Source organism: Ovis aries, chromosome 3 (genome assembly GCF_016772045.2).
Source record: "Ovis aries strain OAR_USU_Benz2616 breed Rambouillet chromosome 3, ARS-UI_Ramb_v3.0, whole genome shotgun sequence".
Classification (NCBI taxonomy): domain Eukaryota; kingdom Metazoa; phylum Chordata; class Mammalia; order Artiodactyla; family Bovidae; genus Ovis; species Ovis aries.
The window spans coordinates 190,565,979-190,580,344 of NC_056056.1; the positions used below are offsets into that span (position 1 = coordinate 190,565,979).

General features: G+C 38.2%; 1 protein-coding gene across 1 annotated transcript in view; it reads right to left on the bottom strand.

The window, feature by feature from the left end:
• The window catches only part of IRAG2 (inositol 1,4,5-triphosphate receptor associated 2), a 112,035-nt gene that overhangs the window by 50,989 nt on the left and 46,680 nt on the right, over positions 1–14,366 (bottom strand). Inside the window, exons 18-19 of the mRNA XM_027967817.3 lie at positions 3,975–4,089; positions 3,382–3,544 (exon numbers count right to left, since the gene is read on the bottom strand). Of these exons, the coding sequence (XP_027823618.2) occupies positions 3,382–3,544; positions 3,975–4,089 (278 nt within the window). The remainder of the gene's footprint in view (positions 1–3,381; positions 3,545–3,974; positions 4,090–14,366) is intronic.

Consider the following 14,366-nt stretch of genomic DNA (forward strand, 5'->3'; position numbering starts at 1 on the left):
CGGAGAGGTAGAGAGTTGCCCAAATTTATAAAGTCTTTTGTAGATTTAGAATCAGAACACAGGTTTGTTCAACTTCAAATCCTATGCTCTTTATCCGACTCTGTCACTTAACTCCAGGCTCCGCCGTCCCTGGGATTCTCCAGGCAAGAACACTGGAGTGGGTTGCCATTTCCTTCTCCAGTGCATGAAAGTGAAAAGCGAAAGTGAAGTCACTCAGTCGTGTCCAACTCTTAGCTACCCCATGGACTGCAGCTCACCAGGCTCCTCCGTCCATGGGATTTTCACACGACTGAAGCGACTTAGCAGCAGCATGCTCTTTATCACTGCAATACTTTCTCCTAGATTATTTCATCCATTCATGCATTTTTCCTCTGGGACAATAGAGGCCTGCATCCCATCAGAACTGTCCAGCAAGCCATGTTTTAATTTTGCTATCTCCTTGGTCCTCATCCCAACACCTATCTTTGAGTATCTCCATCACCTAAATTCCCCTTCCAGTCTCATTTCACTCTTGTGTTTTAATTGCTCAGTACACAACCACATTCAACCTCAAAGCTGTAAGACTGATATCTGCCCTATAGATCATGCCTTCCATGCTAAGTATAGAAGCTGGAAGAGAATTTCCAGTGAGCTCATCTAGGTGAAAGCCTACTCTAAAGTTCATGTCAGATACTATGTTCAAATACAGAATTATAATATACAGGAGCTTCTCAGGCTCTTTCCCCAAAGAGATATTTATACCTTCTAAAGGAATTATTTATGGTTTCACTCACTGCCTATTGTATGAGCAACTCTCTGAAGATTTTTTGTAGATGGGGTAAAAAAATAGATGAATAATAAAGGGATGATAGCTTGGATTAGATCATTTAGTCTCTGTTTCCTGCACATCAGATGCACCCTAATATGCTGTATGCATACTCCAGATCTAAGAAGCTTTATTCACTTCATTTTCAAAGCAAACATTCATTTACACATCCAGTATTGCCCTTGTTAATAAGATACTTAAGAGGTACATACGAAAAAACAGAAGAAAGAATGCATGCTACCATTCAAGACATTTAATAATTCTAATGGCATATTTCAGGAGGGCAAGTGTGTATACTAATTACCTCATAAATCAGTCCAGTCCTGGTGGCAATGGAAAACTTGAACAATTTTCTCAGTCAACAGTAAATTCAGGGCATCTCATCAAATGTCATAAACAACTTCCTGCTTCCAATTTGAGAACACTGTCATTAACCTAAAATTTTGGACTAAACAACGGCATCCCCACACAGTGTGCTAATGAACCTTTCTTAGGTACAGCAGAGAGCAACTGCCATGACATTTAAGGAATTTACAAAGCTAACCAGACAGTTTCACAAGAACGAAATGTATTTAAATAGCTTTGTTTTCTGACTCAGAATTCAAATGTCTGAGTCAGAATTCAGACAGTATGTGGTAGTAGCGGTCCTGGTGGAATGTGTGAGGATGTGCTTGTGTGATAACTGTCCTAGCTCACTGACATCTGTTCACAGTCTAGCTGGAAAATCTTCTCTACAGACTTCTTGAAAATATGTGCTACCCCAATTTCCCTCTTCTTGCAAAGGTTTATTTTTCAGGGTATTATTAGAAAGATCTTCATAAGCAGAAGGTCATCAGAACAAAGCTTTGAAAGGCATGCCTTCTTAGGGGAACAAAAAGCACTAGCAAGGGAAGGAGCTGATGCAGCAATGCTGTGTCATATGCAGTGAGCAATTCGAGACGGAAAGGAAGCATTCGTCCTACTTTATCCAGCCAGACAAAAACACACGCATCCCACCCAGGGCAGCTTTCGTGTTCTGTTTTAAATGATAGTTGGACCAGCTATCCTCTGAGTATACACTGAGACAAGAATAAGTTCATAATATTAAGAATGTATATTTTGGAACAAGTTATAAAACTTGGCCTTTCCAAGAAGTCACTACAGACCAATAGAGGAAGCGATACCTTTTTCATTTTACAAACCTGTGAGGTATAATAGTGATTTAACCGAAGGATAAATATAAGTGGATCAAAAGATTAGACCTCAAAGCACAGCATCTAAAGCAAACAAACTATAAACCAACTTTAGAATGCCTTAATGAAGGCACATTCATGTCTCAAAATGAACAGCTCTAATCACAAGGGGACCTTTTCCAATAACATATAGATTACATAACTTAAACACGCTTTACATTGTCTGACAGAGTAAAATGATACTTAGAGTTACTGAAAATAAGCAAGTGCTACAAGGCTTAGAAATAATAATGAAGTGTTGAACAACCATTGCTATTTTAGAACTAGCCAATTCCTTTAAATGCTTAAACAGCTTTCTCAGATAACAGCAGAAAGGGTACAATAAATCCAAAATAAACACAAGTCTGAAAATTTCCATCTCTAGCTTACCTTAAGCTTATAGTTAGTTATGACCCAAACCAGTAACTTTCTATAAAGGGAACCTTTATACAGCTAGAACAAGAAGCTGGTTGAACAAAAGCATTTGTCTGATAAGTGGTTTTATATGTCTATATGCTTTACTTTTATTGAACTATAATTCTAGAATAAAATAAGCTTAAAAATAATCTGACATCTGTCATTTGACAACTGTCTTCTCACCCAAATCCTCAGTAAACATTTCTCCACTTTTAGGTAATACAGAAAAATTACAATATTCTAATTTTTAAAGCTATATATATATATATATATATATATATATATATATATATGTAAAGAATACCTTAACATTTTTAAAGACTTTTCACACATATATTTTGATACACATTGAATTCATAAGTATTTTTGCTCAACCCTAAAATAATTGCTTTTAAGAAAATAGAAAAAAAGAAAAAAAGAAAGAGAGGCAGGCCTTTTCTACCATGTGATGGGTACAAACTGGCTAATAAAATCAGAGCAGAATATGTAAACAATTTGCAAGTTCAACTATTTCAGGCATACAAGATTTTTTTCCATGTTTACATTTACAGATATTGAGAAGTTTTAATTTTTTATTTTTAATTGGAGGGTAATTGCTTTGCAGTTGTGTCAGTTTCTGCCATGCAACAATGTGAATCAGCTGTATGTATACCTATGTCCCCTCCCTCTTGAACCTCCCTCCTACTTGTTTAATTTTTAAAGAAATAACAGTCATGGAAAAATCTAGCTTGTCATAAACAACAAAAAGGGAAAGCTAATGGTTAAATTCTTCCTCTTAGCCACTAGGCAGACCTCTGTGAATGCCCATAACGCTGCCTTCTAGAGCCATTTCATCACCATGAGTTCAGTAATAATACAGTAGCTGGAATCAAGACAAATGGCTGTAGCCCTTTTGCCCCTCACCTCAGAGTGGACTAAATTCCAACACAACAAATATTGGCTACTCACTTTTTGGTTTTCTTGTCTTCTGCCCAAGTGTCTGGCAAGTGTTCACTATCTCGGTATTTATAGTCTGGAGATTTCGTTGATCTGAAATTGCTTCCTCTAATTTATGCAGTGAAGGCTTCGCTTCTTCCCTGGCAGTGTGGGCTGCCCCATCTCCATCCTCCACCTGGATACCGACAGTTAACGCTGGATTTTAGCAGGGTGGCCGGGAAAGAAAGCAACTGAATGCTCACTCTGATTATGCACACGAAACTGAAAATGTGCTTTTCTTCTCAGGGAAGCGATAAGCCTCCACTGAACTTCTGCAATTCTGTGTTTGCATGCGCTTCGTACGCCTGAGCTATTTCTACAGTGGCAAAAGTCCTGATATGTCAAGTTGCCTCTTTCTGCAAAGTTGCCTCTTTCATCAGCAGGCTGTTGACACCGCCTCTCACAACTCCCCCTTCACTTCCTCCGCTCTCTGCTAGTCGAGAGGGACTGAACTTCGCAGTTCCTCTTTGTTTTTTTGCTTCCTCCTCCATTTTTACTTCAGGGTTTTAAGGACATCTGAGGAGACTTCCTGTGCCTGTAATGTAGTCAGTCAAAGGCCACCCTACCTGCTTCTCTGCCTCCTCCAACCACTGGCTGGCTTCTTGGACCTGCTTCCTGAAGATGGCTTCCTGCCTGACAGCAACCTCTTGCAGTTGTGTGATGGTTTCTAGTTGTTTCTGCCTGGAGTTAAAAAAAAAAAGTCCCAACCACAAGCTGTCAGTGACATTTCAACCAAGAGTTAACCCTCAGAAGTTATGACAAGTTCAGACTTGATACAGTTCTTCAGAGATGAGAGGGGAAAGTGAAAGTATTTACATACAGATAGATGCTTCCCAAATATAGAAATTTAACTGAAGCAATTATATTGCTCACTTAATCTAATAACCTCACTTACAGATAAAAAACAGTTTCCTATTCTACACTGGGATATTCAGTTCCCCACAAGCTACATTCATAGTTCTTAGCTACACTGGCACCACAATGAGGTCACTGTGACAGGTGCAATATTTACATATCACATCTAGCTTTTTCCAAAAAAAAAAAAAAAAAAAAAAGGAAGAATGGAAAAGAAAAAAGAGGGAAAAAAAGAAATAAGCACTTTGCTTCATGACATTAGCCTTTCTCCTTAAGAATTATCAATCATGGTATAAATACATGCACGAACACAGGAAGGGCTGTTCCCAAGAACAGATAAAAGTGAGCAGTTGGTCTTTCCACTGCAGTCTTCTCTTTTCTGAAGTCTTCCCCCTCCCTTTCTTCCTCACCCCAAATCTCTTAGTGTTATAATGTTTCTCTCGTTTGGATCCAATCCTAAACCTCAAAAGATATACAAATGTATCTGTTAGCTAATGAGATTATTTAAACCATGCTATGTACTAATATATCAATGACTTTCTGGAAACAACTTGACCTAAATAAGGACCTTAGCTCAATGGAATGATATCCTTCAGGAGTTTCAAACAGTGAGGAAGACACGGTCGGGTTTAGGCTTTTTGCGTGCCTCTCAAATGTTCATACATAGTCAGAATCTCATTGTGCATTGGCATAAATCCAGCCTTGATTACAAGAAGGACCATATGAGAGACAAAAATGGTCTCAGAGAATGCTTTACCATTGTGGTAAGCCAGCAAACAAAACCCTAACCAAAAAAAAACTACCAAAACACACATTCTATTCAGCATTGTTCAATAGCATGTAGTCAGTTTTTTCTTTTCTTTTCTTTAATTGTGGTAAGAACATTTAAACTGAGATCTATGCTATATACCTTAAAGTGTACAATACAGTGTTGTTAACTATAGGCACAATGATGTACAAAAGATCTCTGGAACTTATTCATCTTACACAACTGAAACTATATCTATTGAATTACACCCACCCCTCCCCAAGCCCCTAGAAACCACCATTCTACTTTGCTTCTACAGGTCTATTTTATACACTTCATGTAAGTGGAATCCTGTAGTATTTGTCTTTCTGTGACTGGTTTATTTCACTTATCATAATATCTTTAAGCTTTGTGGCAAATGTCCTTCTTTTCTCAAAAAGTCTTCAAAAACTTTTTAAAGGCAAATAATATTTCATTGTATGTATATATCATACTTTCTTTATTTATTCAACCTAGATGAACATTTAGATTGCGTCCACATCTTGGCTATTATGACTAATGCTGCAATGATTATGAGCGTGCAAATATCTTTTCAAGATTTTGGATTTGAATCCTTTTGGATATATACCCAGAAGTGGGACTGCTAGATCATATGGTAATTCTATTTTTAAGTTTTTTGAGAACCTCCAAACTATTTTCCATAGCAGTTGTACCATTTTAAATTCCTACCAACAGTAGGCAAGGGTTTCAATTTCTCTATACACTTACAAACACTTGGTATCTTTTGGGATTTTTTTTTTTTTTTTTTGGTAATATAATAGCGTTCCGAACAGGTGTGATTCATTCATCATTGTGAATGACTCATTGTGGTTTTTATTTGCATTTCCCTGATGACTAATGATGTTGAACATCTTTTCATGTACTTGTTGGTCAATTTTATATCTTTTTTTGTAAAAAGGTCTATTCACTTCTTTTGCCCATTTTTAAATTGGGTTTTTCTTGTTACTGAGTTGTAGGAGTTCCTTCCATATTTTGAATATTGACCCCTTTTCAAATACATGCTCTGCAAATATTTTCTCTCATTCAATAGGTTACCTTTTCACTCTGTCATATCCTCAGATGTGTGGAAGCTTTTTAGTCTGATGTAGACTCACTTGTCTATTTTTTCTTTTGCTGCTTATGCCTTTCATTTCATATCCAAGAAAGTATTGCCAAGACCAATGTCATGAAGGTTTTCCCCCAAATTTTCTTCTAGAAGTATTATAGTTTTAAGCTTGTGCTTAACTTTTCAATCCATTTTGAGTTGATTTTTCTATATGGCGTGTGATAAGGTTCATCTTTACTCTTTTACATGTGGATATCCAGTTTCATTTGTTGACTATCCATTCCCATTGTGTATTCTTGGCACCCTACTTGAAGATTAGTTGATTATGTATGTGAGGGTTTATTTCTAGACAATCTACCCTATTTCACTGGTCTGTAGCTTTGTAATATATTTTGAAATCATCATGTGTGATACCTACAGCTTTGTTCTTTTTCAAGACTGTTTTGGTCTTTTGTAGTTCCATATGAATATTAGGAATTTTCTTTGATGAGGGTGATAGAGGAGACTGAAAATCCTGGCTTAAAACTCAGCTTTCAAAAAACTAAGACCATGGCATCCAGCCCCATCACTTCATGGAAAATAGAAGGGGGAAAAGTGGAAACAGTGACAGATTTTATTTCCTTGGGCTCCAGAGTCACTGCGGACAGTGACTGCAGCCATGAAATTAAAACACTTGCTCCTTGGAAGAAAAGCTATGATAAATAGATACCATATTAAAAAGCAGAGACATCACTTTGCCAACAAGGGTGCATCTAGCCAAAGCTACCGTTTTTCCCTTAGTCATGTATAAATGTAAGAGTTGGACCATAGAGAAGGCTGAGTGCCAAAGAACTGATGTTTTCAAATTGTGGTGCTGAAGAAGACTCTTGAGAGTCCCTTGAACTTCAAGATCAAACCAGTCAATCCTAAAGGAAATCAACTCTGAGTATTCATTGTAAGGACTGATGCTGAAGCTAAAGCTCCCATACTTTGACTATCTGATGTGAAGAGCCGACTAACTAGAAACGGAAAGATTAAAGGCAAAAGAAGGGGGCAGTAGAGGATGACAGAGTTAGATATCATCATTGATTGAACTGACATGAGTTTGAGCAAACTCCAGGAGATAGTGAAGGATAGGGAAGTCTGACATGCTGTAGTCCATGGAGTCACAAAGAGTCAGACACAACTTAGTGACTGAATAAAAACAAATTACTATAAAAAATTCCATTTGAATTTTAACAGAGATTGCACTGAATCTGTAGATTGCTTCAGGTAGTATGAACATCTTCACAATATTGTCTTCCAATTCATAAACACAAGATGTCTTTCCATTAATTTACATCTTTATTTCAGCAATGTCTCATAGTCTTAGTGTATAGATCTTTATCTCCTTACAGTTTATTCTTATCTTAATTTTTTGATACTACTTTAAATAGGATTGTTTTCTCAGTTTCCTTTTCAGATAATTTATTATTAGTGTATAGAAATGCAACTGACTTATGTATGTTGATTTTGTATGTTGCATCTTTGTTGAATTTATTAGCTCTAACTGCTTTTTGTGGCGTCTTTAGGGTTTTCTATATACAGATCATGTCATCTGCAGAAATGATTTACTTCTTTCTTTCCAGTGCTAAGGCCTTTTATTTCTTTTCCTTGCCTAATTGCTCAGGCTAGGACTTAGCAGCAGCAGCAGCAGCAGGATGGTATCTATATATCTACCATTACTAGTGAATTTTATACTTTAGTGTACTTTTAATCACTGTTTAAGGGCTTCCAAGGTGGCACAGTGGTAAAGAATCTGCCTACAATGCAGGAGACATGGGTTTGATCCCTGGGTTGGGAAGATCCCCTGATGAAGGAAATGGCAACCCATTCCAGTATTTCTGCCTAGAAAATTCCAAGGGAAAAGGAGCCTTATGGGCTACAGTCCATTTCATTTCAACTTCAGTAATTCCCTTTAGCATTCCTTATAATGCAAGCCTAGTGGTAATGAACTCCCTTGGCTTTTCTTTATATGGGAACATAGATCGCCACTTTTGAGGGATAGTTTTGCTGGGTATAGTGCCCTTGTTTGGTAGTTCTTTCCTTTCAATACTTCAAATATATCATCCCACTCCTTTCTGACCTGCAAGATTTCTGCCGAGAAATCCATTGATAGTCTTATGAGTGCTCCCTTTTATCTGCCAAAACCTTCCTCTTGCTGCTTTCAAAATTCTCTCTTTGAATTTTAACACTTTGATTATAGCGTGTCTCAGTGTGGGTTTCTTTGGGTTCATCTTACTCGAAATCCTTTAGGCCTCTGGCGTCCTTCCCCAGATTTTGGAAGTTTTTAACCATTATTTCCTTGAATAACCTTTCTATCCCTTTTCTTCTCTCCTCCTTCTGGGACTCCATGATACAGATGTTGGTCTACTTGATGTCCATTAAGTTTTTTCACTCTTTCTTTTTTTCACTCCTCTGACTAAATTTCCAATGACCTCTCTTCAAGTTCACTGATCTTTTATTCTGCTTGATCTAGTCTGCTATTGAACTCCTCTGATAAAATTTTCAGTATTCTTCTCCTCCAGTATTTCTGTTTGTCGCTGGTATTTTTGTTGTTGTTAATAGCCTCACTTTGTCTCATTTTGTTCATGCATTGCTCTCCCATCCTCAATGAATACCTTTATGACAGTTACTTTGAATTCTCTGTGAGGTAAATATTTTATCTCTGTTTCATTAGGTGCAGTTTTGGGAAATTTATTTTGTTCTTGTATTTGAGACATATTTTCCTATGTCTTAATTTTTCTTGACTCTTTGTATTGGTATCTTCACTTTAGAAAAAAGAACCACCTCTCCCAGTATCCACAGACTGGCCTTTTACAGGAAAAATTCCTTACCAGTCACTTTGAGCAGAGATTCTAGGACTCCCTCAGAATCTTTATGTGAGCTCAACACACCAGTTTTGTTCTTAGTGGAACCTAAGTATCTAGGGTATGAGATTTCCAACATTGCTGATACAGGCATGATAGAAGGCAATCTTGTAGGCAACCCCCAGAAAACCTGCAATGTTGTATGTATGATCCAACCCTTTCCTTCCCTAGGGAGAAGCTATGATCAGGAATTTTTCATCTGCTTATTCTATGCTGGCCAGGAGTGGGGACTATGATGAATCATTGTATGCTGAAACAAACCATTTGCTTTGTTTTCAGTGTCCCCCAGGTGTCTAGAGTATACCCAGTTCTGTCTGCATTCTGACGCAGATGATACAGAAGCTAGTATTCTGGGCAGTCTTCAGCAAAGTTGGAATGTTGGGCACAACAGTCCAACTCTTTCCCTATCTAGAGCTGGAAGGTTCCTTCTGATCATATGACACTATGCCAGGAGCAGGAATTATGGTGAAAGGGTATTGAGAATTTTCCTACCAGCATTGATGTGGCTCATTTCATGGTTACCCAGGGTGCAAGAGCTGCTTAAGTAGTCGCTGGACTTCTCATAAAAGGAATTTATTCATGTATTACTGCTGAGTCAGTGTATCCATTGGAAGAAGGAGGGCCCATTACTTTCTATTCCACCTTCTTGCTGGTATCACCTCCTCTGCTTTTTAAGACATCAGTTTTATCTACTTTTATCTTTTCCAGGAATAGTCTAAGCTCTCAAGAGTATCCATTATCTTTCTAGGGAAAGTAAAAGGAATGTGAAGACCAACAGAAATCCGTACTTAATAATACTAAAGTTTTTCATGACTTATGTGTACTATTTACAATAACATTTATTTACTTTGATGTTATAAATATGAAGCACAGCAGCCTTAGAAATGCTTTAACAAATTAGATAGTATCATTTAGCAGATGACTATCAGTTAAAGGTATTCAGCAGAAACTTGGAAGATTTTTCTTCTATAGAGATTTTCATTATCATGTTAAGGGGTTGGGTGTGTGTGTATTTAAATTCAACAACTCTCCTTGTTATCATGTCCTAATGCTAAATCTTGACTTTTTACTCTTACCAAGTCTGAGTCTCCCCCAGATCTTACCATCTAGTGCCCCATTTACAAAGTTTTCAGACCCAAAACACTTAAGTCAAGGATGACTCTTTCCTGCATTCCCACATCTGATTTACTAGTATGTCAGATCTGATCTATCCTTAGAACGCAGTTTGAATCCAACGATTTCCTATCACCTTCACAACTATCACCCTGGCTCACATTATACCCCTCACCTGGACTATTACACTAGCGCCTAACACAATAGCTTTTTTGACCATGACTCAGTAAATGTTTTATATTTCACTCAAGCACACACACATGCACCTGGCTGAAACACAAATTTTATGAAACAGTACTTGCTCTTACTGTATGCAAAGTATTCTGATGTTTTGTGTTTATTTCTTTAAAGGGTCATAATCCAGTAAATTGATTTCAAGATATCTAATTGGTGATCTGTTATTGAAAAAAGCTCTCCTCATCTGTCTGTTTTCGCTTTTGCCCTCTATAGACAGTTCTCTACCTGGCAGCTGGAATGAATTTCCGAAACACAAGTCATATTATTTCTCTGCTTATAATCTTCGACGGCTTCCCATCTACTCAAAATAAAACCCCAATTCCTAAATGTGATCTGCAAGGCTGAGGACCTGACCTCTGTTTATTTTTCCTACCTCATTGTCTACCACTTCCCAGCACTCACCCCACCCCTGCCATGCTGACCCCTTGCTGCTGTTCAAACATACCAAGCTCATTACAACCCCAGGTCCTTTCCACTAACTATTTCCACTGCCTAGAATACTCCCCAAATCATCACATATCTCACTTTCTCACCTCATTTATCTACTTAACTTACTATTCCTCAGACAGACCTTTCCTGACCATTCTTTCTAAAATTAGGTCCTTATGCCCCTGGTCAGTTTTGGTCTTCTTATCCTGCTTTAATTCTCTTCATATTACCTACTACTCCCTGGAATTGTACTATATAATTGCATGTTTGTTCATTATCTATGTCCCTTAGTAGATGTTAGTTTTATGGAGGTAGAGATTTCCATCTTATTTTCTATAATTCCCTAGCATTTAGAGGGGGAAAAAGTCCGTCAAAGAAGTGGCACCTGGATGTACGAAAACATTTGCAAATGATCACATGCTTTTCTCACCAAGCCCTCTAAGGGTTTTTTGTTTTTTTTTTTCCTTTCACTGTTTCTTGTTGCCTCACTCGACTCTTTCCAATCCTCATCACTGGAACTATTTATCTTGCACCTGAATGAAAGCTTTCTCCTCAGCAAACAATTAACTTCTGAAAGCTTGCTTTTAATAAATATTTCCTACTTCATCTAAACATAGAAGTCTCTCTCACTCCCACAAAATACTGCACCCATGTCCTTATTCACAGTTAAGACCTATAGCCAAATCATTTTGTGTGTAGCCTCTTTGTGGTTTTGTGTCTTTTAAATTATGTTTAGAAGGCAGGAACTAAGCCATCTTTGCATTGATGAGTATCATTTTGCCTAATGCTGCTGCTGCTAAGTCATGTCAGTCGTGTTCGACTCTGTGCGACTCCACAGACGGCAGCCCACCAGGCTCCCGTCCCTGGGATTCCCCAGGCAAGAATACTGGAGTGGGTTGCCATTTCCTTCTCCAGTGCATGAAAGTGAAAAGTGAAAGTGAAGTTGCTCAGTCGTGTCTGACTCTTCGCGACCCCATGGACTATAGCCTGCCAGGCTTCTCCATCCATGGGATTTCCCAGGCAAGAACACTGGAGTGGGTTGCCATTGCCTTCTCCTGCCCAATGCTAGGTTGAGCAAAATACTATTATATTATGCTCAGTCATATCCTACATACTCAGCTACATACTCTTTGTAGCCCCATGGACTGTAGCCTACCAGGTTCCTCTGTCCATGGAATTCTCTAGCCAAGAATACTGGAGTGGGTTACCACTTCCTACTCCAGGGGATCTTCCCCAACCCAGGGATCAAACCTGCATGTCTTAAGTCTCCTCATTGGCAGGTAGATTCTTTACCACTATTGCCACCTGAGAAACCCTAATATTATATTAGATTTTAACAACTAGGTGGTGGGGGATTAATAGTTGAAAGAACATAGGTTTTGAAGTAGACCATATCTAGGCCTGATCCCAGCTGTCACTTAACTCCACCAGGATGACGTCTCTGGAGATAAACATATGTCAAGTTTTTATCACTACATGGAACACAGTGAGCTTTTGACAAATCACACCTACTATGATTTAACTGGGCTGTTTTGTGTGTCTAATAGGATAATAGAGAATATTCACTTACTCCAAGATGACTCTAGTGCAGGCCTCTCTCAAAATAGTTTTTTGTTGCTAAACAGAAGAATTTCAATGTTCCCTTTGGTGGAGATGGTATTTGTGTAAGGAAACCGCATATCTACCTAACTGACGCCTTTACCACTGTGGGGAAGTCTGGGCTCCTGGCTTCTTAGAGAAAGCAAAAGATTGTCTTCTTGATAGTTCCTCCTGGTATTAATCTCTCTCTGATATCTAGTGTCCTTATTTGGGGGGAATAAAATTGTTTCTTCTTGCTATTCTTTTTAAGCAACTAAGCTCTCTAAGTACATTTTTTTCTTTTCAGTTCAGTTGCTGTCAGGTCTGATCCTTTGTGACCCCATAGACTATAGCACGCCAGGCTTCCCTGTCCATCACCAACTCCCAGAGCTTGCTCAAACTCAAGTCCGTCGAGTCAGTGACTTGATGACTTTTTCTTTTAATTTATTCTAATTTCCACTACACCCACATTCATTCATTCATCCAGTCAAAAAGCATTTCTTAAGTGAATGCTCAGTAAAGTATCAGCAGCTATATAAATAGTGATTAACAAAAGATTTAATCCCTATCCTTATTTAGTCTGTTTAGTTTACAAAGTGCACAAATTTCAAGTTTTCCCCAAAAAGCATAAGAATTAAGGTGAGAGGAAGGATAAGAGTGTAAATCATTTTATATTTAGAGTCTTCTATTCCCTATGACTTCTTTTATTTGAAATTTAATTGACTAGGGCCCAACGAAAGCATTGTGTACTGAGTTGGAACATAAAGCCCAGTGGGATAGGAGTCAATAGATCCAGCAGCAAGTCCTTGCAATAATAGAGCTACTCATTTGTTGTTGTTGTTTTTCAGTCACTCAATCATGTCTGACTCTTTGTGACCCCATGGACTGCAGCACGCCAGGCTTCCCTGTCCTTCACCATCTCCTGGAGCTTGCTCACACTCATGTCCATTGAGTCGGTGATGCCATCCAATCATCTCATTCTCTGCTGTCCCCTTCTACTCCTGCATTCTATCTTTCCCAGCGTCAGGGTCTTTTCTTTTCTTTTTTTTTTCCTTAACAAGGGTCTTTTCTAATGAGTCAGCTCTTCACAACAGGTGACCAAAAGACTGGACCTTCAGCTTCAGCATCAGTCCTTCCAATGAATATTCAGATTGATTTCCTTTAGGATTTATTGGTTTGTTCTCCTTGCAGTCCAAGAGACTCTCAAGCGTCTTTTCCAACACCACAGTTCAAAAGCATCAGTTCTTCAGTGCTCAGCCTTCTTTATGGTCCAACTCTCACATCTGTACATGACTCCTGGAAAAACCATAGCTTTGACTATACAGACCTTTGTTGGCAAAGTAATGTCTCTGCTTTTTAATATGTTCTCTAGGTTTGTCGTAGCTTTTCTTCCAAGAGCAAATGTCTTTTAATTTTACGGCTACAGTCACCATCTGCAGGGATTTCAAGCCCAAGAAAATAAAGTCTGTCACTCTTTCCTCTGTTTCCCCATCTATTTGCCATGAAGTGATGAGACCAGATGTCATGACCTTAGTTTTTTGAATGTTGAGCTTTAGCCAGCTTTTTCACTCTCCTCTTTCACCTTCATCAAGAGGCTCCTTAGTTCCTCCTCACTTTCTGCCATAATGGTGGAGTCGTCTGCATATCGGAGGTTACAGAGCTATCCATATGTTTTCCATTAATAACTCAAATCTTGATCAATTCACTTTATATTCTTTTGCTTCAGTCCTCTGTAAAATTATGCAGCTTTGTGGAATGATCTCTAATGCCCCTTCTGGCTAAAAGAATTCTATATTCTGATTCCAAACTCCTTCTCTAGGAAAAATAACTCACTGTTTGGGTTTCCATAGATTTCAAGCTTACTACTTGCAATTTTGAATATATAGGTCAATCTCACACTATTTCACAAGTCAGAACTGTCAAACAAAATGGTCCCCCTGGAAAACTGTCACCTGAAATCAATGTATACAACTTGAAAAAAAGTAAACTGAATGCCATGGCAAAT